Here is a 22,409-nt window from a genome sequence, read left to right on the forward strand (position 1 = left end):
TAATTTTATACTAAATGTAAAATTAATTAAAGTGCATACATAGTACATATAAACATGGTCACGTCAAAATGGGTCAAAAAAGATGTTTGTGATAGAAGTGCTAAATAATTTATAAAAAATAAAGGTTATGTATCACTTTTTAAAGAAAATTGTGTTTTTAACGTTTTTTCTTAAATACAAGTTTCTTCTCTCTTGGATCGGCTGGAGTGTGTTTCTGATTTCTTTTTTTCCCCACAATGCAGGATTAATTCAAATTCAAATTCAAATTTTATTTGTCACGTACACAGTCGTACACAGTCATACACAGTACGATATGTAGTGAAATGCTTGGACAACTGCACGTGACCTAAAGAAAACAAAAAAAGGAAAAGGCTATGAATAAGATAGGAAATAAATATGAAAAATTAAAAAGGGTAAATTTAACTAGGAAGGAATAGAATATAAATTAAGGTTAAAAATGAAATAACTGTACAACACAAATTAGAATGAAGGGTAAATTTAACTGGGAAGAATAAGATAAAGATAAATATATAAATTAAAGTTGAAAATAAAATAACTGTACAACACAATACACAATATAGAACTATATAAGAATGTATGAAGAAATCTAAATATAAATAAATATATACACAATAACAGCAGCTGTACAAGTATTAACCGGAAATGAAGAATATAGTGACCAGTGTTGTGCAAAACCAAAGTCCAGAAAGTCCAGTGTGTGTGTAAGAACCATATGTGTGGGTCAGTACTGTGTGGTGGTGTGATTGAGAGACCGTATCGCCTGCGGGAAGAAGCTCCTCCTCAGTCTCTCTGTGTTGGTCTTCAGGGAGCGGAATCGCTTTCCTGACCTCAACAGAGAGAACAGTCTGTTGTTGGGATGGCTGAGGTCCTTCACGATCTTCCTGGCCTTGGTCCAGCACCGCCTGCTGTAGATTGAGTGCAGGTCAGGGAGCTCGGAGCGGATGGTGCGCTCAGCTGACCGCACAACCCTCTGTAGAGCTCGTCTGTCCTGCATGGTGCTGTTCCCGAACCAGGTTAAGATGTTTCCCGCCAGGATGCTCTCTATGGTGCACGAGTAAAAGTTCCTGAGCACCTTGGAGGGCAGTTGGAAGTCTCTCAAGCGTCTGAGGTGGTAGAGACGCTGTCGGGCCTTTTTCACCACAGTGTTGATGTGACAGGACCATGACAGGTCCTGCGTGATGTGAACTCCGAGGTATTTGAAGCTGTCCACTCTCTCCACTGGGCACTCGTTGATGACGGGGGTCTGGTAGTTCCTCTCCTGCTTAGTGCTGAAGTCCACTATCAGCTCCTTTGTCTTACTGTCGTTTAGAAGGAGGTTGTTCCTCTGGCACCAGTTCTCCAGATTCCTAATCTCCTTCAGGTAGGCCGTCTCGTTGTTATCAGAGATCAGGCCCACCACGACGGTGTCGTCAGCAAACTTGATGATGGTGGTGGAGCTGGTAGTGGCCACACAGTCATATGTGTACAAAGAGTACAGCAGGGGGCTCAGAACACACCCCTGGGGGGCTCCAGTGCTGAGAGTGGTGGAGGCTGAGACATGTCCGCCCATCCTTACTGCCTGTGGTCTGCCAGTTAGGAAGTTGGAGATCCACTGACACATAGATGAGCTGAGTCCCAGATGCTCCAGCTTGGTGGTGAGTGTGGAGGGAATTATGGTGTTAAATGCAGAGCTGTAGTCTATGAAGAGCATTTTAACATAATTCCCCCTTCTAGTGTCCAAGTGAGTGAGTGATGTGTGGAGGAGATGAGAGATGGCATCGTCTGTGGAACGATTTGGACGGTAAGCGAACTGTAGTGGGTCCAGTGTGTCTGGTAGTGAAGAAATGATGAAGTCTCTGACCAGGCGTTCAAAGCACTTCATCACTACTGAGGTGAGGGCTACAGGGCGATAGTCATTGAGAGAAGCAGGGTGGGGTTTCTTCGGGACAGGAACAATGATGGACTCTTTGAAGCATGTGGGGATCACCGACTGAGATAAAGAGATGTTGACTATCTCAGTGAACACAGGAGCTAGCTGGTATGCGCAGTCTCTTAGGATACGACCTGGGATGCCGTCTGGTCCTGCTGCTTTCCTGGTGTTCATTCTTTTGAAGGCTCTCCTTACTTCATGCTCGGAGATGACGAGCACGTTTCCGGTGCTGGCAGTATCTTCCTGTCTGCAGCCGTTAGCGCCGCTAACACTAGCATTGTTGGAGACCTTAGCTGCAGCCTCGAAGCGAGCATAGAAAGTGTTCAGCTCGTCTGCCAGAGTCACGGCCGCGTTCGTCATACCGGTTGTTGGTGCTTTATAGTCCGTTATTGTCCTTAGTCCCCGCCACAGGCTCCTAGAGTCACTCTGTTGGAGTTGTGACTCTAGTTTCCTCCCGTAGCGCTGCTTCGCCTCTTTCACCGCCCTCCGCACGTCATATGACGCGGCTTTGTACGGGTCCATGTCCCCCGTAATGAGTCCCGTGTTGTAGGCAGCGGTGCGGGATCTCAGAGCGTCGCGGATGGTTTTATCCACCCACGGCTTCTGGTTGGGAAACGTTGTGATAGTCTTTGTCTCCACGGTATCATCCGCTAGTTTCCCGATGAATCCCACAACCGCTTCCGTAAACACGTTGACGTCATCGTCGGAGCTGTTTCTGAACATGCCCCAGTCTGCGTCATCGAGTGCGTCCTGTAACGCGGCCACCGATTGATCCGTCCAGCGCGCGACCTTCCTCTGAACCGGAACTTCCTGTTTCAGCCTTTGTTTGTATTTTGGCATGAGGAAGATGGCGGCGTGATCAGATTTGCCAAACCCTGAACTTTCTTCAATGTAACCAGAAGAGGGCAGCGAGTGACTTGTGATGTGGGCTGCAGGGAGATCATAAGTTTAGAAATTTTATTTTCAGCTGTTAATATATAAACGTTTCTCTTTTTTTTTTTTGTCTGTCCCATTTGGTTCTTTAGCTGTCAGAATTGTTGTCTGAAGACCAACAAGGATACCCAATGGATTTACTTTATGAAATGGATCATCACGGCCTTGCCGTATTGGTCCATTTGATCAACCTTTGTTGTTATTATTTATTTTATTTTATTTTCAGTTGTTACAGACGGGACAGACATGACTGAGGGATAGGAAAGGGAGAAAGAAAGATGAAGGAAAAGAAAAACAGAAGGGAAGAGGGACAGTGAGAAAGGGTGCTTAAAAAGAGAAAGAAGAGAAAAAAAAATCTCCTGGATCACCTGTTGAGAGAAAAAGAAGAGAAAACAAGCAAAAAAAACCAACAGAGCAACATACTAAACACAACACCATCATGTTAATCTACAGTGGGGCAAAAAAGTATTTAGTCAGCCACCGATTGTGCAAGTTCCCCCACCTAAAATGATGAGGTCAGTAATTTGCACCAGAGGTACACTTCAACTGTGAGAGACAGAATGTGAAAAAAAAATCCATGAATCCACATGGTAGGATTTGTAAAGAATTTATTCGTAAATCAGGGTGGAAAATAAGTATTTGGTCAATAACAAAAATACAACTCAATACTTTGTAACATAACCTTTGTTGGCAATAACAGAGGTCAAACGTTTACTATAGGTCTTTACCAGGTTTGCACACACAGTAGCTGGTATTTTGGCCCATTCCTCCATGCAGATCTTCTCGAGAGCAGTGATGTTTTGGGGCTGTCGCCGAGCAACACGGACTTTCAACTCCCGCCACAGATTTTCTATGGGGTTGAGGTCTGGAGACTGGCTAGGCCACTCCAGGACTTTCAAATGCTTCTTACGGAGCCACTCCTTTGTTGCCCGGGCGGTGTGTTTTGGATCATTGTCATGTTGGAAGACCCAGCCTCGTTTCATCTTCACAGTTCTCACTGATGGAAGGAGGTTTTGGCTCAAAATCTCACGATACATGGCCCCAATCATTCTGTCCTTAACACGGATCAGTCGTCCTGTCTCCTTGGCAGAAAAACAGCCCCATAGCATGATGTTTCCACCCCCATGCTTCACAGTAGGTATGGTGTTCTTGGGATGCAACTCAGTATTCTTCGTCCTCCAAACACGACGAGTTGAGTTTATACCAAAAAGTTCTACTTTGGTTTCATCTGACCACATGACATTCTCCCAATCCTCTGCTGTATCATCCATGTGCTCTCTGGCAAACTTCAGATGGGCCTGGACATGCACTGGCTTCAGCAGCGGAACACGTCTGGCACTGCGGGATTTGATTCCCTGCCGTTGTAGTGTGTTACTGATGGTGACCTTTGTTACTTTGGTCCCAGCTCTCTGCAGGTCATTCACCAGGTCCCCCCGTGTGGTTCTGGGATCTTTGCTCACCGTTCTCATGATCATTTTGACCCCACGGGATGAGATCTTGCGTGGAGCCCCAGATCGAGGGAGATTATCAGTGGTCTTGTATGTCTTCCATTTTCTGATGATTGCTCCCACAGTTGATTTTTTCACACCAAGCTGCTTGCCTATTGTAGATTCACTCTTCCCAGTCTGGTGCAGGTCTACAATACTTTTCCTGGTGTCCTTCGAAAGCTCTTTGGTCTTGGCCATGGCGGAGTTTGGAGTCTGACTGTTTGAGGCTGTGGACAGGTGTCTTTTATACAGATGATGAGTTCAAACAGGTGCCATTCATACAGGTAACGAGTGGGGGACAGAAAAGCTTCTTACAGAAGACGTTACAGGTCTGTGAGGGCCAGAGATTTTCCTTGTTTGAGGTGACCAAATACTTATTTTCCACCCTGATTTACGAATAAATTCTTTACAAATCCTACCATGTGGATTCATGGATTTTTTTTCACATTCTGTCTCTCACAGTTGAAGTGTACCTCTGGTGCAAATTACTGACCTCTGTCATCATTTTAAGTGGGGGAACTTGCACAATCGGTGGCTGACTAAATACTTTTTTGCCCCACTGTAGCTAAGTGTACACAGCAGTAAATACTAAATATTGAATATTATTGTGTAGCAAGCAGGACCGACAGCCCACAATGTGCTTGGAAATAGCAGTCAATAGAGGTGTAGTTTATGTCTATGAACAGTGAACACCCGTGTGCACACCTGTGTGGATCAGCGCGCTTGTATTCAAAAGGTTTCCCCATGTAATGGTCTGCTAGAGGATGTAGAGAGCCATAGCCCCATCCCCCAGGGCATGAAGCAGGCATGGAGGAGATCCAGGCTCCAGACATCCAGAGGCCCCAGAGTGCGAGAGCCCAAGGAGGACCACCGGAGGGGCATCCGTGCCACCCTCCTGGGAAGAGCTGAGGAGAGCCCCAGATGAGGGGTCACCCAGTTGCCATGAAGCAGAAGCCTGAGGGGGTTGCAGTGGCGTGCCAGAGTGAAGCGAGCCGCAGGCCCAGAGGCCGGAGGCCCGAGGGCCCCCTTTGCCCCGGAAGAGGCCTGACCGAGCAACGGGCACCAGGCCCCGCCAAGTAGTCACCGGGAGTGAGCTAGTACATACCTGAGCGCCCAGCCCCGGACACCAAGAACCACCAACGCACCGACCCCTGAGGGCATCAGTCACCGGCAGGGAGTGTGGTGAGGGGAGATAGGCCTTTGGAGGGCCTGGGAGTTCCCAGAGAGGTGGAGTGTAAGACCCGACCTGACATATAAACACAGACAAACAGGCATTCCCACCCTCATGCACACATATACAAATACTCAGCACTCATATAAACGTTTCTCATTTATGTTTGGTTGGGGGGATTTTGGTGACATTCATAACTACTGTATAGGACAATTCCAGCAAGAACTCAATCCAGAATTTTACATTATCAATCAAAAACCCACAGATATCTGATATTTCATGAAGTCAATTCCTGCAGCTTAAATGCATTCAGATCATCATATTACCTCTTCTGCTTTGATCGGCCTGATTGGACTCTGTCTTTAAAACTCCTGTAATCTCATCGTGACTTGCAGTGCACGGGACTCGCACCTTAGCTCACCAACTCTCACACATTACCCCAAAAATCTGCAGGAAGAATAATAAAAGTTTGTTCGTGCAGGCTGATACGGGTCAGACTGAGTCATGGCTTCTGTTTTGTTGTCTCTTTCTGCTCAAAGGTAGTGTTACTGTGAAACCATGGCTATCTCAGAGCTAAAACTAGCACAGCTCACAGATAGTTCACTTTTGCACTGTTGGTCTGTATAGAGGAAGAATGCAGCTGTGAGAAGGGGCTGACCCTGTTCTGCTGTCAGTGGTGTAAAACACTTCCACGTTGTTACATTTCAGAGAAACCTCGAGACTCTAGAATGTTTTTCTTTGTGATTCTTGTGTTGCTGTCCTGCACTGAGGCTGAAGGTAGGAAAAAAATGTCTAAATATTAGCACACATATAGTAGCAGTATATAACAACTGCTTCTTTAATTCAACAGGGACAGAACTGACAACGATGAACGTGTTCACTACAAAACGTATCTTTCAATTTATTGCAGAAGGTAAAAGACTTGATTAATGTCTCAAACTACATTAGTCAAGAGTTTAATCAGAGCTGTGTCTTTGACAGGCTGAATAAGCTCTGACAAGTTAGTCCATCTAAAAATAGTCACTTCCTCTTTCTTGCAGTCACTCTGCTTCCTGGTTCTGAAAGAAAATAAAACCAACACATCGGAAGGACATCCAATGAGCTTATGTACCCTGGTAAACCAGTGTGTCCTAACAGGCCAATTTTGTTTTAGGTGAGAGGGGAGGAAGAAAACATTATGGAAGAAATGTCACTGTGTCTCAGATAATGTTTTTCAAAATAGTTCTCTGTCCTGGGTGAAGATGTGCTATTGAATTGATAAAAGAGAAGTAGTTTAAATGGAGAATTTTGAGAATTATTAAGCACTGTCCTGTTATATGAGTTATATGTTTGCTATTTCAAGCAAAGAGTATAAGATACATTTATCTGAAAAGTTCAAAACAACATCGCAGTTTAAGGCTGATTTCAGGCACAGATGAGGAGCAACTGCTAACAACTTTTCATATTTTGACCTCTTAAAAACACTGAACTGTGTAAAATCTTACCCTGCTAAAAAAGAGGTATTAGAGCTGTTTAATAATTCATTGTAAAGCAACAAATTCCCCATTAATTTCCAATCATGATAAAAACAAACACTATAAAAATAATTAAAACAAATCAGGTGTGAGTAGAAGACTTTACGTCTTACGTGTCTCTTTAGGTCTTTATAGGGTCTGAAAATGTGCTTGTACTTCATGGAACAGACTTCATCCGCCATCTGTTGTAGTAGTGAAATAGAAACTTAATTTACTACCAAAAAACAGTTATTATCAAGATGCAATAGTGTTTGACAGTGGTGAAGGATAGGAGGAGTTGCAGACTGGAAACAGACAGTTTGGGTCTAACATTAAGGCTTTCAAATGTTGTATAACTTTATCTCAGTCTTCTTTTAATTTTTCATGGTTGATTCCTTCATTGATGATTTTTGGTTAAATTTGGTGACAACACTTACAACATCAACACTAATGAAAAAAACAGTTACCCACTATAATAATTTTATCTCACTGAGCACTAAATCAGAGAATCAGAAAGTTGAAAGGTGGGGGTGGACAAAAAAATGACAAATATGTTTTTTTAAATGTGTGGGAGGCCAAGAATGCAACTTTCAAAGTAATCCTAACTGTCCTGACCTTTGGTTGACGTATAAACTAGAATGAAAGATTGCTGGAACTCTTTCACAGCTGTTAATTTAGTAATAAGCAGTGTAGGGACCAGAGATGGGCAGTAACGCGTTACTTGTACTTGTAAACCCCCAGTTTTGCCAGGGGGGCAGGTAGGGCATTAACAGGGAACAAAGAAATACTTTTCTTTCTTATTCTCATTTAAAATATCTAGCTTTTATTAAATAATTATCTGAATCTTACAAGAAACGATTGATAGATTGATGCATATATACAATCAAAACAGTGAACATCACTGTCACAACAGCGTTTGTTTTCATTCAAAGACTGTATGATTTTTTCTATAATGGTGGGCCGGTCTCTAGTCAAAATGCCCAGGCCGATTTTTTGTCCCAGTCCACCCCTGTATGCAGCTCACCTTCAGTCTAGTGTTGCTTACATCTTTCTATTTGGAAGGCAGAATTTCCAAGTTCTGAGTACAATCGAAAGCACCACGACTGCAGTTTTCGTGTTGGATGTAAAAAGCGCACATGATGCTGTGACGTAGGCTAGAATCATGGCGATGGTCCAGGCATGGGATTTCTCTCGTGGAAATAAGCACATTATTTTTTCCTTTCTATTGGTAGGTGGCACAGTGCACTTGTGGCAAGTAAGCAAGCTAGAAGACTGGCAGTCTTGCTGGGTATCCAGTTACGGAAGCAACACATTAACAAGAGAATTCTGAGAATAACCAAAATTACCTTCCCTAGTAACTAGTTACTTTGAAAGTAACGAGTAACTTGAAATAACTGAGTTACTTTTGATAGAAGTAACTAGTAATGTAACTAAGTTACTAATTTAAAGTAACTTACCCAAAACTGGTAATAAGACTTGATATATTTGGTCATATCTCAAGATATGAGAGGTGGGCTGTCCGAAGTGAGATGGAAGCTGTATCTCATAACAAGTTCAGGTTTTCCACAACAGCTTTATCTGAAATGTGAAACTGATTATTGTTTGGTGGATGCTAAAAACCCAAGCAGTTAGCTGTGACTAAACAATAATGAAAATAATCAAACAATAGGGAAGAGCAGCAGGTGGTGTCAGGGGAGGTTGACCAACAAAGATGGTGTCCATCACAAACTCATCCCTCCCCCTGTGTGAGTAGGCTACCAGGACCTGACCAAAGGTGTGCAGAGCAGCAGAAGGCAGGTGAAAAGCTGCGGTGAAAAAAATATAACAAAAGAACCAAAATCTTCACAACACTGCAACGCTGTGTCAGGTCCTTTTTGTGTTGCATTTGTGTTTGATTTTGATTTAACATAATTGCAGCTGGATGTTCGTGACTGATATTTTTTGTTTTTCCTTTTCTTTTAGGTCTCCAACATGTGTTTGTGCTGCATGGAAACGACTTACACTTGGATACAGAGAAACCTTTTAAACTTGACGAACAGACAGATTTGTTCTGGAGATTTAATTCCAATAACAATATAGCTAAATGTGTTTTTAATAATGATCCAGTCGTGTATAACAAATATGCAGGAAAGGCTGAGGTGTTTGGACAAAATTACTCTTTGAAATTAAAGAATGTTCAACACAGTGACAGTGGAGATTATAAAGCAGTTGTGGTCAGCGAACAAGAGCAAAGGGTAGCTGAATACAAGGTCATAGTTCAAGGTAGGTTTCTATTTTCATTATTACTTTGAAATGTTCACAAATCATAGGCCTATTTTTAATACTTTCACACCTCTTGTTCCCCAGATCCAGTGACTGCTGCCAAACTGACAGTAGAGTCAGTGTCCAACAGCTCAGACTCCTGTAACCTGACTGTGACCTGCAGCACAGTGGACTTTAACATCAGCAGTAGTTTTAGATGTGATGGTAAAATCTGCTCTCATGCAGAAGAAAAGGATTTGAAAGCCACAAAAGAATTTTCCTCTTTAAGTGTTTACCTGCAGCAAGACACCATTTACTGTAATCACAGCAACCAAGTGAGCTGGAATCAGACCATGAAGGTGCTCAAATCTTACTGTGAAACAGAGACAGGTGAGAATAAAGTTCATAATAATGAATGAAAAACTGAAATAACCAGATTTTTAAAGGACTTGCTGTGTGATGTTTGCATGTTGTCCCCATGTCTAATTACATATCTTTGGATTGTGATAGAAAGCACCCACAATCCAGTCCAAATACTTGAATTGTCACCTCATTGTTCTGACACACAACACCAAACTATCCACAACACAACACTCTAACTACACAAAACAGCATTTTAACTACACACTCCAAACACGCTAAACTAAAATCTCTCACATCTCCAAACTCTCTCTCTCTCCATCACTCCTAAAACTTCCTCCTCTTTCTAAACAACCAAATGTCATGTTGCCATAGCACTTTTTCATTGGTCAACATTGTACATTTTTCCACCAACACGAAAGGGCTGTTTTTAGTTTTTTTATTTTTTGCTCATAAGCAGAGAATGCTCGCTAGCGCTGTCCTTAGACAGTAAACGTGACGAAACTATTCAGGAAAAAACACGTGTATATATTGTTTATCATGACTCTGGTTTTACGTGGCCTATCAACACAATTTAAAAACTGGCAAATATCACCTTGTTGCTTTGTCATCTTAAAGTGGTCATGTGATTGGCTTACCACGACTACTTTATTCTTCCTCAGTCAAACAGCAGCAATCATGCGATTGTTTTGCCCCCTAGCTCCAGGTGTTGTGGCAAAAATTGATCGTTGGGCAGAAAGTGATTGCCGTCCGCGGGAGCACGCGCAGCTGCTTAAAGCTGTAGCGCCCAGATTACTTATGTAGTCAGCTACTTCCATGCAACTGATATTACGTGCGGTAAGATGAATGAAGCTTCAACCGTCTGTTTGTTGAAAAATAGTAACGTGACCGCATTTTCTTGTTAGTAACGGTAACGGCGTTGTAACAATAGAAATTCATTGTGAGGAACTAAATTTTTTTTAGTTCCTCACAATGAATTGAAAAATAACTGAAAAGAAAATGTTAATTTCTAATACTTTGCTGGCAGTGACACCATGAAGTCTTCAACTCATGGACATCACCAGATGCTGGGTTTTCTCCTTTTGTTGCTCTGCCAGGTTTTTACTGCAGAGGCTTTCAGTTGCTGTTTGTTTGTGGGCCTTTCTTCTCTTTATGGTAGACCTAGATACTTCTACCTCCTGGAGTTTGTTGTTCACTTTGTTGGCTGTAAAAACGATTCTGTGATTAGCCACCACTGTTGTCTTCCGTGGACATCCAGGTTGTTTTGTATTGCTGAGTTGACTAGTGCTGCCATGGACCTAACTGTAGATACAGTTCAGTCCTCAATGTGTCCTCTGTCATGGTGTCACTTGCTGCACTCCGTGTTGTTTGCTGTCAGTCCTGTGAATGTCCTAGTGATGCTGCCTTTTGGTTTTGAATATTTTTTGGAATCTAATTTAGTCACAATAAAGGCTCGCTTTTTCTCTGTGTGGCGGGGCGTGGCCTGCGGTGCCATGCAGGGAAGGCGGACGCACCTGCACGGCATCTGCAATCACGCCCCGCCGACTTAAATATTATACTGGGTCCTGTGGTTGGGGTTTTTGTTGCTATGTTGAGCTGGCAGCGGGAGAGCTGCAGCTCTGGGTGCGAATGTACAGCAACCATGAAAGTATTAATAAAGTATGCTGCAAAGCATGAACGTGCACCTGGGTCTGCCGTGGTCATTTACACTCTGGAATGCTAAATACAGTTGGGATACATTCAGAAATAAATTAACTGTATTTCTGAAATGTAAAAGATTTCTTGAGTCAGACAAAAGAAACTGTACTTTGAATTTACTTAGTGTGTTTCATTATTTCTGCTCATGTCTGCAGGTATCTCCATCTGTGTGGTGAAGACATTCGTGTTCTCTGTTGGTCTGATCATCATGGTGATTGCTGTGATCAGTGTCCACATTATGGAGAAGATTAAGAAGTGAAAATAAAGAAGAGGCTTTCCACGTACACAAATAGCTAATACACTTTTAGAAAATGTTGAAGTTATAGATACCAGTGGTAGATAACTACACAGGTTAACACATTTTGGGGGTTTGCTAATTTTTATACAGATACCGTTTTTTGTTATATAGCACAAAATTAGGCATTGCAAATGTTTTGTAAGTATAGACATTTGCACATTTAATTCCGTTAATTTTCTGAATGTTGAATGTAAACATAACAAACGCTCCACAAGACATGCATGGCAAACATGTTAAATCACTGTCATCACTGCAGAGAAATTTAAGAAAGAAAAATAAATTTTGCAGTGCTTACCCACTGCACATAGATGTCAATGCAAACTTGCTTGAAAAGAACTCCTCAAACCATCTATGATAGCGTTACCAATTATTTTTGATGAAATAGTCAAAAGTCAAGACTGCATCATTTTGTGAATAAAATACTTGTTGATCCTTATAAAGCTGTTTTCTGAGATTTTATAATGATAGCAAACACAAAAGAAGCATTTCTGATTCCTATTCCAGAAAGCAGCATTAAGATGTTTCTTCAGTGTGAGGGAATCAACTGATAACTACTACTAAGTTGTAAACCCAAGAATAAAAAAAGAAATGATTTCAGCTTCAAAGCTCATTTAAAATCATCAAAGACCAACCTATCAATCTCTGATATTTTAGAAATTACCGATTCTGCTTTGATTGGTGTCTTCTTTGTATTATTCTAAATGTTAATGAGACACTGACACCATCATTTAACATTCAAAGTAACCTAAGAATGAAAAAAGGGTTCAAAAATATATCTGAGATGAAAATTGGGTATCTTTCCAAATGCAGCAAGTTACATATTCAATATGCTGACAATTTTTCAAGTGTCCCAAAAAATCATGTCTCATGTTTAAATTCACATACAAAATTGTTGTCAAGTTTCAAAGTTCTTAAACAACACAGCTTTGAGACGGAGCGTGGCCCTGTAGCTCTGTGAAAAACACTTCATGGCTTCAACATTTTTCTTTTAGATGAAATGATGAATGATTAACTGTTAAAACCTACAGAAATTATTGATGCTTCTTTTTGTCAGTTCAGTTTATCTCAAACTGAACACTAAGACAAAAATCGCAAACATGCAAAGAGCAAACCTTTAATTGTATCCTATTCTTTGACTGAAAACACGTGCGAACTAAAACTATATTTTTATTATATACTGTCTGCATATTGAACTACAGTCATTATATCATAAAGATTCTTTTAAGAGAATCATTTTGCAAGTGCTTTTGTTGAAAGACAGTCATATTTTTAACATTATTTTGTAATAAAAATATGGGAAAAAAACACAAAACCATGTAAATTTTGTTTTAACAGCTGAATTCAGCTGAAATTCAGATCTACTGGAATAGGTTACGAGACTGGGGTGCAAACTGAAGTATGGCAAAAGCAAACTTCTCTCTTGTTATGCTACTTTTATTTCTCTTTCTTGTTCTCAATCTATGAAAAGATGCAACTTCCTTTTTCTTGTATTAGACGTCTGTTTTTTTTTTGTTTTGTTTTTTTGTGCAAGCATTTTTGCTTAACATGCAAAACCTAAAGGGTGTTACAGCCTAAAGAGGAATTTGGTATCACTGCAAATGCAGCTTGTAGCACAAATGGCGGACCTGACCACACTTCAATGCTTTTTAGCATCTTTATTAACTCACACTCGAATGCAGTTTTCCAGCTGATTAAAGTAGATTAAACTTCAATATTAAACGTAAAAAATCAGATAACCTGAAACAATTTCAATCATCATGTTTATATTGTTGTCCTTTCTGTAGTTCATGGGGAAAGTTAAGACACTGACCAATAACAATAATACATTATCATTTTTATTACCCATTAACAAATTCCGCCAAATGCCTAATTTGTGAATAAAAATGCTTTTTGCTGGTGTTAAAAATGTTGTTGAGGCTTTTATCTCAGGGAAAAAGTATTTGGGAGGCTAAGCAGGTTTTTGACTTTGGAATATGGACTTCTTTGATATCACCCACATAGGGTAGAGGGTGACTTTGGAGGCAGGCTACAAAGGCAGGAACAACCTCCTTCTAAACGTCAGTAAGACAAAGGAGCTGATAGTGGACTTCAGCACTAAGCAGGAGAGGAACTACCAGACCCCTGTCATCAACGAGTGCCCAGTGGAGAGAGTGGACAGCTTCAAATACCTCGGAGTTCACATCACGCAGGACCTGTCATGGTCCTGTCACATCAACACCGTGGTGAAAAAGGCCCGTCAGCGTCTCTACCACCTCAGACGCTTGAGAGACTTCCAACTGCCCTCCAAGGTGCTCAGGAACTTTTACTCGTGCACCATAGAGAGCATCCTGACGGGAAACATCTTAACCTGGTTCGGGAACAGCACCATGCAGGACAGACGAGCTCTACAGAGGGTTGTGCGATCAGCTGAGCGCACCATCCGCTCCGAGCTCCCTGACCTGCACTCAATCTACAGCAGGCGGTGCTGGACCAAGGCCAGGAAGATCGTGAAGGACCTCAGCCATCCCAACAACAGACTGTTCTCTCTGTTGAGGTCAGGAAAGCGATTCCGCTCCCTGAAGACCAACACAGAGAGACTGAGGAGGAGCTTCTTCCCGCAGGCGATACGGTCTCTCAATCACAATCACACCACCACACAGTACTGACCCACACATATAGTTCTTACACACACACTGGACATTCTGGACATTGTTTTCACTTCATCACTTAAATCACTGCTGCTGTTATTGTGTATATATTTATTTATACTTCTTGGGTATTTTGTTCATACATTCTTATATAGTTCTATATTGTGTATTTTGTTGTACAGTTATTTTATTTTCAATTTAATTTATATATTTTATCTTATTCTTTCCCAGTGTGTTGTACAGTTATTTCATTTTTAACCTTAATTTATATTTTATTCCTTCCTAGTTAAATTTACCCTTTTTAATTTTTCATATTTATTTCCTATCTTATTCATAGCCTTTTCCTTTTTGTTTTCTTTAGGTCACGAGCAGTTGTCCAAGCATTTCACTACATATCGTACTATGTATGACTGTGTATGTGACAAATAAAATTTGAATTTTGAATTTGATTGCCGAGCAGAAAATATACAGATTAATAGTGTTTTTGTGCTATTTTAATGTTTGTCGGTTTTGTGGGACCAGTACCCCAATACAGGTAGTCTGGATGGTCCCTCTGCTTAAAAAGTCACTTATCCAGTAGACAATGCAAGGCTTAGATAGAGCCTGATGGGTGTTCTAACCACCGCTCTCTCCCAGCTGACTACTCCACTGACTCTGGTAAAAATTGAGCATTAGTAGCCATGGAGTCAAAGGCAGTGTGCTGTGAAACCATGGCTATGTCAGATCGACAACTGGCACAGCTCAAAGATAGTTCACTTGTGCACTGTTGGTCTGTGTCAAGTCTAGAGGAACAACGCAATCGTTAGAAGGGTATGAGGGGCTGACCCTGTTTTGCTGTCAGTGGTATAAAACACTTCCATGTTGTTGCGTTTCAGAGAAACCTCGAGACTCTAGAATGTTTTTCTTTGTGATTCTTGTGTTGCTGTCCTGCACTGAGGCTGAAGGTAGGAAAAAAATGTCTAGATATTAGCACACATATAGTAGAAGTATATTGCAACCGCTTCCTTAATTCAACAGGGACAGAACTAACAAAGATGGAAAGTGCAAATGTTTTCTTTTATAGTAGTGTTCACTACAAAAGATATCTGTTATTTTATTGCAGCGGATGAAAGACTTGATTAATGTCTCAAAGTACATCACAGTTTAATCGGAGCTGTGTCTTTGACAGGCGGAATAAGCTTTGACAAGTTAGTCCATCTAAAATAGTCACTTCCTCTTTCTCGCAGTGACTCGGTTTGTGTGCTAGAAGGTTTCCTGGTTCTGAGAGAAAATAAAACCAGCACAACCAAAGCTTTCAATACAGAACTTTAGAAGCATTGAACACTGCAGTTCCAGGATGATTTCAGACACAGATGAGGAGTAACTGCTGCCATCTTTTCATACTTTGACCATTCAACACCACATGAGAAAAACTGTAAAATCTTACCCTGCTATGAAAGCTATTAGAGCTGCCTAATAATTTACTGTAAAACAACTAATTGTCCAATAATTTCCAATGATAATAAAAAAACAATATAAATATAATAAATCAAACAACGTGTGAATACATGATTTTTATGTCTTTATAGGGTCTGAGAACATGTTTGTACTTAATAGAACTTACATGTGGACATAAAGAAACCTGTTGTAGTAGACAAAAATAAACTTAATTTACTACCACTAACAATGTTGGTAACTATTATTATAAAGATGCAATCATGTTTGACACATGTGAAGGACAGTCTGAGTTATTTAGACAAAATTAGTCTTTGCTTTTAACCTAAAAAAAAAGATTAACAGGAAATACTATGTAATGTTCAAGCAGACAGTTAGGGTCTGAAATACTAAGAGTAAGGATTTCAAATGTTTTATAACTTTATCTCAGTCTTCATTTCATTTTTCATTGTTGACTCCTTCATGGCCGATTTGTGGTTTGGTTCTTTGACGTGGTCTGGGAGCAGACCCATTCTGTAAGGTTTGGGGTTGTAGCTTCCCTATTTCTGTCATGGAGGGAAGCAGAGATAGTTTAATGAATTTGGGCAACTCTAGATATTAGAGGTGCACCATCCAAAGTTGTGTGGAAGTCATAACTTCTAATAGGAACTGATTTTCACGAGAAGGTTTATCTGTGAAGTCCACATTTTATTGTTGGAAATTATCTCAACAAACAGTAACTGAAGGACGATGTGGGGCAAGTTACACACAAATCTATATTAAGTTTAGAGATGTCTGATTGGTGTAAGGGTTTTTATTACAGCTGAATAACAATTAAAGATATTTGCACTGATAAATGTGTTTATTTATCAACATATAAACAGATTATATAAAAATGTTGACAAAACAATAATAAAAATACTAAAAAAAAATACTGTATTTAATTTGAGAGACTTCCAGTTGCATGTTAATAAGATGATTCTGATATCAGGTTTGTTGTTTTTCTTTTCTTTTAGGGCTCCAACATGTGTTTCTCCTCCGTGGAAAGGACTTACACCTGGATATAAAGAAATCTGTTGTACTAGACAAAAAAACTGATTTGTTCTGGAAATTTAATAAAATTAACAATGTAGCTAGATGTGGTTTTAATAATGATCCAGTTGTGTTTGACAAATATGAAGGAAGGGCTGAGCTCTTCAGGCAAAATTATGGGTTGTTATTAAAGAATGTGCAACACAGTGACAGTGGAGATTATACTGCATTCATGGTTAGCTATGAAGACCAAAAGGTAGCTGAATACAAGGTCATAGTCCAAGGTAGGTTTCTGTTTTCATTATCTTTTTGAAATGGTGATACAACATAGACCTGTTTTAAATCTCTTTATGCCTGTTACTCTTCAGATGCAGTTTCTCCAGTTGACCTGACAGTGGACTCTGTGTCTGGCAGTTCAGAGTCCTGTAACCTCACTGTGACCTGCAGCACAGTGGATTCTCAAATCAGCAGCATTTTCACATGTGATGCCCAAAACTGCTCTCTGGTAGAGAAAGGAAGCTTTAAAGCCCAAACCTATTCTTCCAATCTCACTGTCAATTTGCAGCAAGACTTAATCGTCTGTAATCACCACAACCAAGTGAGCGTGGAACAGACTAAGAAGGACATTAAACGTTATTGCAAGGAAAAACCAGGTAAGATTCAAAGACATCACATTCATTTGTACATTCTGCAAAATCATGTCTTGACCCTTTGTTGGGGCAGTTGTAACCAATCAGCTGTCCTATAATGAGCACATCCACTCAGAAGTTACCAGAAATTTTCAAGCTTGTGTCTGCTTCTATTGATCTGGAACACAATTTCAGTTAAAATCTCAAAACCTGTGTTAAATACCTTTAGTAGTAGTTGACTGCTTGAAGAATAATTCTGGTTAACAATAGTTGGCATGAGAAGTATTCCATATGTATATCACCAAATTTGACAGTTATTATCTTTCTTTTGATGAGAAAATCTAAAATATTCTGAATACTAGAGTGTAAGGTCGATGGCAAAAACTTGCATTGTGGTGGCCCACCAGAGGGGTCACACCCAGGTGAGGGGTTTTGCTGGGTTTTGCGCGCAATGTGTTCAGTTCATGTTTGGTGGTCAATAAAGTTGGAGGAAAAGGCTAAACCTCCTGTGTTGTCTGACCCTTCACTCCACAGCATTAGATTTTTAAGGATGACAACAAAAGCTCCCCATCACAATCTCTAATGCTTTTATTTGTGCCTATTTATTACATAAATAAGTCATTTGTAACTATAGCAACCAGGTCACAATTAAATTAGATCAATCTAAATTGGTTCTGTACATTACCACAATGAATTTAAATGAAACAACTCAGATGTAGTTGAAGTGCAGACTTTAAACTTTAATTCAGCCGGTTGAACAAAAAGACTGTATAAAATGTGAGGAACGAAAATTCTTTAGCTCCTTACAATGAATTCATTTCAGGAGCTCAAGATTAATTGGAAAAGTTGAATAACTGAAAATAAATTGTTAATTTCTAATACTTTGCTGGAAATGACACCATGAAGTCTTGAACTCATGGACATCATCAGATTTTGGGTTTTCTCCTTTTTTATGCTCTGCCAGGTCTTTACTACAGAGGCTTTCAGTTGCTGTTTGTTTGTGGGCCCGTCTTCTCTTTATTGCTGAGTTCATCAGTGCTTTCTTTCTTTCTCAGGATGTACGAAATTGTAGATTTTGCCACTCCTAATCTTAAAGCCGTTTCTCAAATGGGATTTTTCTGTTTTTGCAGCTTAAGGATGTTGTTTCACCTGCATGGAGAGCTCCTTTGACTGCATGTTGTCTGTTGACAGCAAAATGTTCCAAACACAAGCACCACACCTTAGATCAGCTCCAGGCCTTTTATCTGCTTAATTGATAAAAACATACGAAGGAATTGCTCACACCTGCCCATGAAATGACCTTCGAGTCAATTGTCCAATTATGTTTGGCCCCTTTAAAAAGACTGTGGGACACATTAAGTTCCATGTCCATTATATAACTGTAATTAGAATATGTTTCAATAAAGTGTCCAAATATATATGGACCTAACTGTATATAAACCTCAGTCCTCCCTCAATCCCTAAATCTAATTTAGTCAAATAATCACAATAGTCACTTGCTTTTTCCTCTGGAATGCTGAATACAGTTGGGATACATTCAGAAATAAATTAACTGCATTTCTGAAATGTAAAAGATTTCTTGAGTCAGATAAAAGAAACTGTACTTCCAATTTATTTAGTGTGTTTCATTATTTCTGCTCATGTCTGCAGGTATCTCCATCTGTGTGGTGAAGACAGTCGTGTTCTCTGTTGGTCTGATCATCATGGTGATTGCTGTCATCAGTGTCCACATTATGGAGAAGATTAAGAAGTGAAAATAAAGAAGAGGCTTTCCACGTACACAAATAGCTAATACACTTTTAGAAAATGTTGAAGTTATAGATACCAGTGGTAGATAACTACACAGGTTAACACATTTTGGCGGTTTGCTAATTTTTATGCAGATATCGTTTTTTGTTATATAGCACAAAATTAGGCATTGCAAATGTTTTGTAAGTATAGACATTTGCACATTTAATTCCGTTAATTTTCTGAATGTTGAATGTAAACATAACAAACGCTCCACAAGACATGCATGGCAAACATGTTAAATCACTGTCATCACTGCAGAGAAATTTAAGAAAGAAAAATAAATTTTGCAGTGCTTACCCACTGCACATAGATGTCAATGCAAACTTGCTTGAAAAGAACTCCTCAAACCATCTATGATAGCGTTACCAATTACTTTTGATGAAATAGTCAAAAGTCAAGACTGCATCATTTTGTGAATAAAATACTTGTTGATCCTTATAAAGCTGTTTTCTGAGATTTTATAATGATAGCAAACACAAAAGAAGCATTTCTGATTCCTATTCCAGAAAGCAGCATTAAGATGTTTCTTCAGTGTGAGGGAATCAACTGATAACTACTACTAAGTTGTAAACCCAAGAATAAAAAAAGAAATGATTTCAGCTTCAAAGCTCATTTAAAATCATCAAAGACCAACCTATCAATCTCTGATATTTTAGAAGTTACCGATTCTGCTTTGATTGGTGTCTTCTTTGTATTATTCTAAATGTTAATGAGACACTGACACCATCATTTAACATTCAAAGTAACCTAAGAATGAAAAAAGGGTTCAAAAATATATCTGAGATGAAAATTGGGTATCTTTCCAAATGCAGCAAGTTACATATTCAATATGCTGACAATTTTTCAAGTGTCCCAAAAAATCATGTCTCATGTTTAAATTCACATACAAAATTGTTGTCAAGTTTCAAAGTTCTTAAACAACACAGCTTTGAGACGGAGCGTGGCCCTGTAGCTCTGTGAAAAACACTTCATGGCTTCAACATTTTTCTTTTAGATGAAATGATGAATGATTAACTGTTAAAACCTACAGAAATTATTGATGCTTCTTTTTGTCAGTTCAGTTTATCTCAAACTGAACACTAAGACAAAAATCGCAAACATGCAAAGAGCAAACCTTTAATTGTATCCTATTCTTTGACTGAAAACACGTGCGAACTAAAACTATATTTTTATTATATACTGTCTGCATATTGAACTACAGTCATTATATCATAAAGATTCTTTTAAGAGAATAATTTTGCAAGTGCTTTTGTTGAAAGACAGTCATATTTTTAACATTATTTTGTAATAAAAATATGGGAAAAAAAACACAAAACCATGTAAATTTTGTTTTAACAGCTGAATTCAGCTGAAATTCAGATCTACTGGAATAGGTTACGAGACTGGGGTGCAAACTGAAGTATGGCAAAAGCAAACTTCTCTCTTGTTATGCTACTTTTATTTCTCTTTCTTGTTCTCAATCTATGAAAAGATGCAACTTCCTTTTTCTTGTATTAGACGTCTGTTTTTTTTTTTTGTTTTGTTTTTTTGTGCAAGCATTTTTGCTTAACATGCAAAACCTAAAGGGTGTTACAGCCTAAAGAGGAATTTGGTATCACTGCAAATGCAGCTTGTAGCACAAATGGTGGACCTGACCACACTTCAATGCTTTTTAGCATCTTTATTAACTCACACTCGAATGCAGTTTTCCAGCTGATTAAAGTAGATTAAACTTCAATATTAAACGTAAAAAATCAGATACCCTGAAACAATTTCAATCATCATGTTTATATTGTTGTCCTTTCTGTAGTTCATGGGGAAAGTTAAGACACTGACCAATAACAATAATACATTTTCATTTTTATTACCCATTAACAAATTCCGCCAAATGCCTAATTTGTGAATAAAAATGCTTTTTGCTGGTGTTAAAAATGTTGTTGAGACTTTTATCTCAGGGAAAAAGTATTTGGGAGGCTAAGCAGGTTTTTGACTTTGGAATATGGACTTCTTTGATATCACCCACATAGGGTAGAGGGTGACTTTGGAGGCAGGCTACAAAGGCAGGAACAACCTCCTTCTAAACGTCAGTAAGACAAAGGAGCTGATAGTGGACTTCAGCACTAAGCAGGAGAGGAACTACCAGACCCCCGTCATCAACGAGTGCCCAGTGGAGAGAGTGGACAGCTTCAAATACCTCGGAGTTCACATCACGCAGGACCTGTCATGGTCCTGTCACATCAACACCGTGGTGAAAAAGGCCCGTCAGCGTCTCTACCACCTCAGACGCTTGAGAGACTTCCAACTGCCCTCCAAGGTGCTCAGGAACTTTTACTCGTGCACCATAGAGAGCATCCTGACGGGAAACATCTTAACCTGGTTCGGGAACAGCACCATGCAGGACAGACGAGCTCTACAGAGGGTTGTGCGATCAGCTGAGCGCACCATCCGCTCCGAGCTCCCTGACCTGCACTCAATCTACAGCAGGCGGTGCTGGACCAAGGCCAGGAAGATCGTGAAGGACCTCAGCCATCCCAACAACAGACTGTTCTCTCTGTTGAGGTCAGGAAAGCGATTCCGCTCCCTGAAGACCAACACAGAGAGACTGAGGAGGAGCTTCTTCCCGCAGGCGATACGGTCTCTCAATCACAATCACACCACCACACAGTACTGACCCACACATATAGTTCTTACACACACACTGGACATTCTGGACATTGTTTTCACTTCATCACTTAAATCACTGCTGCTGTTATTGTGTATATATTTATTTATACTTCTTGGGTATTTTGTTCATACATTCTTATATAGTTCTATATTGTGTATTTTGTTGTACAGTTATTTTATTTTCAATTTAATTTATATATTTTATCTTATTCTTTCCCAGTGTGTTGTACAGTTATTTCATTTTTAACCTTAATTTATATTTTATTCCTTCCTAGTTAAATTTACCCTTTTTAATTTTTCATATTTATTTCCTATCTTATTCATAGCCTTTTCCTTTTTGTTTTCTTTAGGTCACGAGCAGTTGTCCAAGCATTTCACTACATATCGTACTATGTATGACTGTGTATGTGACAAATAAAATTTGAATTTTGAATTTGATTGCCGAGCAGAAAATATACAGATTAATAGTGTTTTTGTGCTATTTTAATGTTTGTCGGTTTTGTGGGACCAGTACCCCAATACAGGTAGTCTGGATGGGCCCTCTGCTTAAAAAGTCACTTATCCAGTAGACAATGCAAGGCTTAGATAGAGCCTGATGGGTGTTCTAACCACCGCTCTCTCCCAGCTGACTACTCCACTGACTCTGGTAAAAATTGAGCATTA

The 22,409-nt window shown here is 39.7% G+C and overlaps 2 protein-coding genes across 2 annotated transcripts; both read left to right on the forward strand.

The window, feature by feature from the left end:
* Positions 1 to 6,249: 6,249 nt before the first annotated feature.
* Positions 6,250 to 11,743, forward strand: LOC146647692 (uncharacterized). Its single transcript, XM_085390054.1, has 4 exons — positions 6,250 to 6,298; positions 8,977 to 9,276; positions 9,361 to 9,645; positions 11,469 to 11,743. Exons 1-4 carry the CDS (start codon positions 6,250 to 6,252, stop codon positions 11,570 to 11,572), a joined length of 738 nt encoding a protein of 245 aa, XP_085246180.1. The 3' UTR covers positions 11,573 to 11,743.
* A 3,390-nt stretch (positions 11,744 to 15,133) lies between these two features.
* LOC146647693 (uncharacterized) lies at positions 15,134 to 19,066 on the forward strand. The gene is made up of 4 exons (XM_085389727.1): positions 15,134 to 15,182; positions 16,668 to 16,967; positions 17,052 to 17,336; positions 18,963 to 19,066. The coding sequence occupies exons 1-4, from the start codon at positions 15,134 to 15,136 to the stop codon at positions 19,064 to 19,066; spliced, it is 738 nt and encodes a 245-aa protein (XP_085245853.1).
* Positions 19,067 to 22,409: the final 3,343 nt, after the last annotated feature.

This window comes from Rhamphochromis longiceps, linkage group LG18, assembly GCF_057381845.1.
Source record: "Rhamphochromis longiceps isolate RC_006_pf linkage group LG18, R_longiceps_female_GT1.1, whole genome shotgun sequence".
In the NCBI taxonomy this organism is placed as follows: domain Eukaryota; kingdom Metazoa; phylum Chordata; class Actinopteri; order Cichliformes; family Cichlidae; genus Rhamphochromis; species Rhamphochromis longiceps.

Coding starts and splice junctions, on each gene's coding strand:
- LOC146647692 (XM_085390054.1), top strand. CDS start 6,250: ATGTTTTTCTTTGTGATTCTTGTGTTGCTGTCCTGCACTGAGGCTGAA. Junction 6,299..8,976: donor GTCCTGCACTGAGGCTGAAG/GTAGGAAAAAAA, acceptor CTTTTCTTTTAG/GTCTCCAACATGTGTTTGTG. Junction 9,277..9,360: donor ATACAAGGTCATAGTTCAAG/GTAGGTTTCTAT, acceptor CTTGTTCCCCAG/ATCCAGTGACTGCTGCCAAA.
- LOC146647693 (XM_085389727.1), top strand. CDS start 15,134: ATGTTTTTCTTTGTGATTCTTGTGTTGCTGTCCTGCACTGAGGCTGAA. Junction 15,183..16,667: donor GTCCTGCACTGAGGCTGAAG/GTAGGAAAAAAA, acceptor CTTTTCTTTTAG/GGCTCCAACATGTGTTTCTC. Junction 16,968..17,051: donor ATACAAGGTCATAGTCCAAG/GTAGGTTTCTGT, acceptor GTTACTCTTCAG/ATGCAGTTTCTCCAGTTGAC.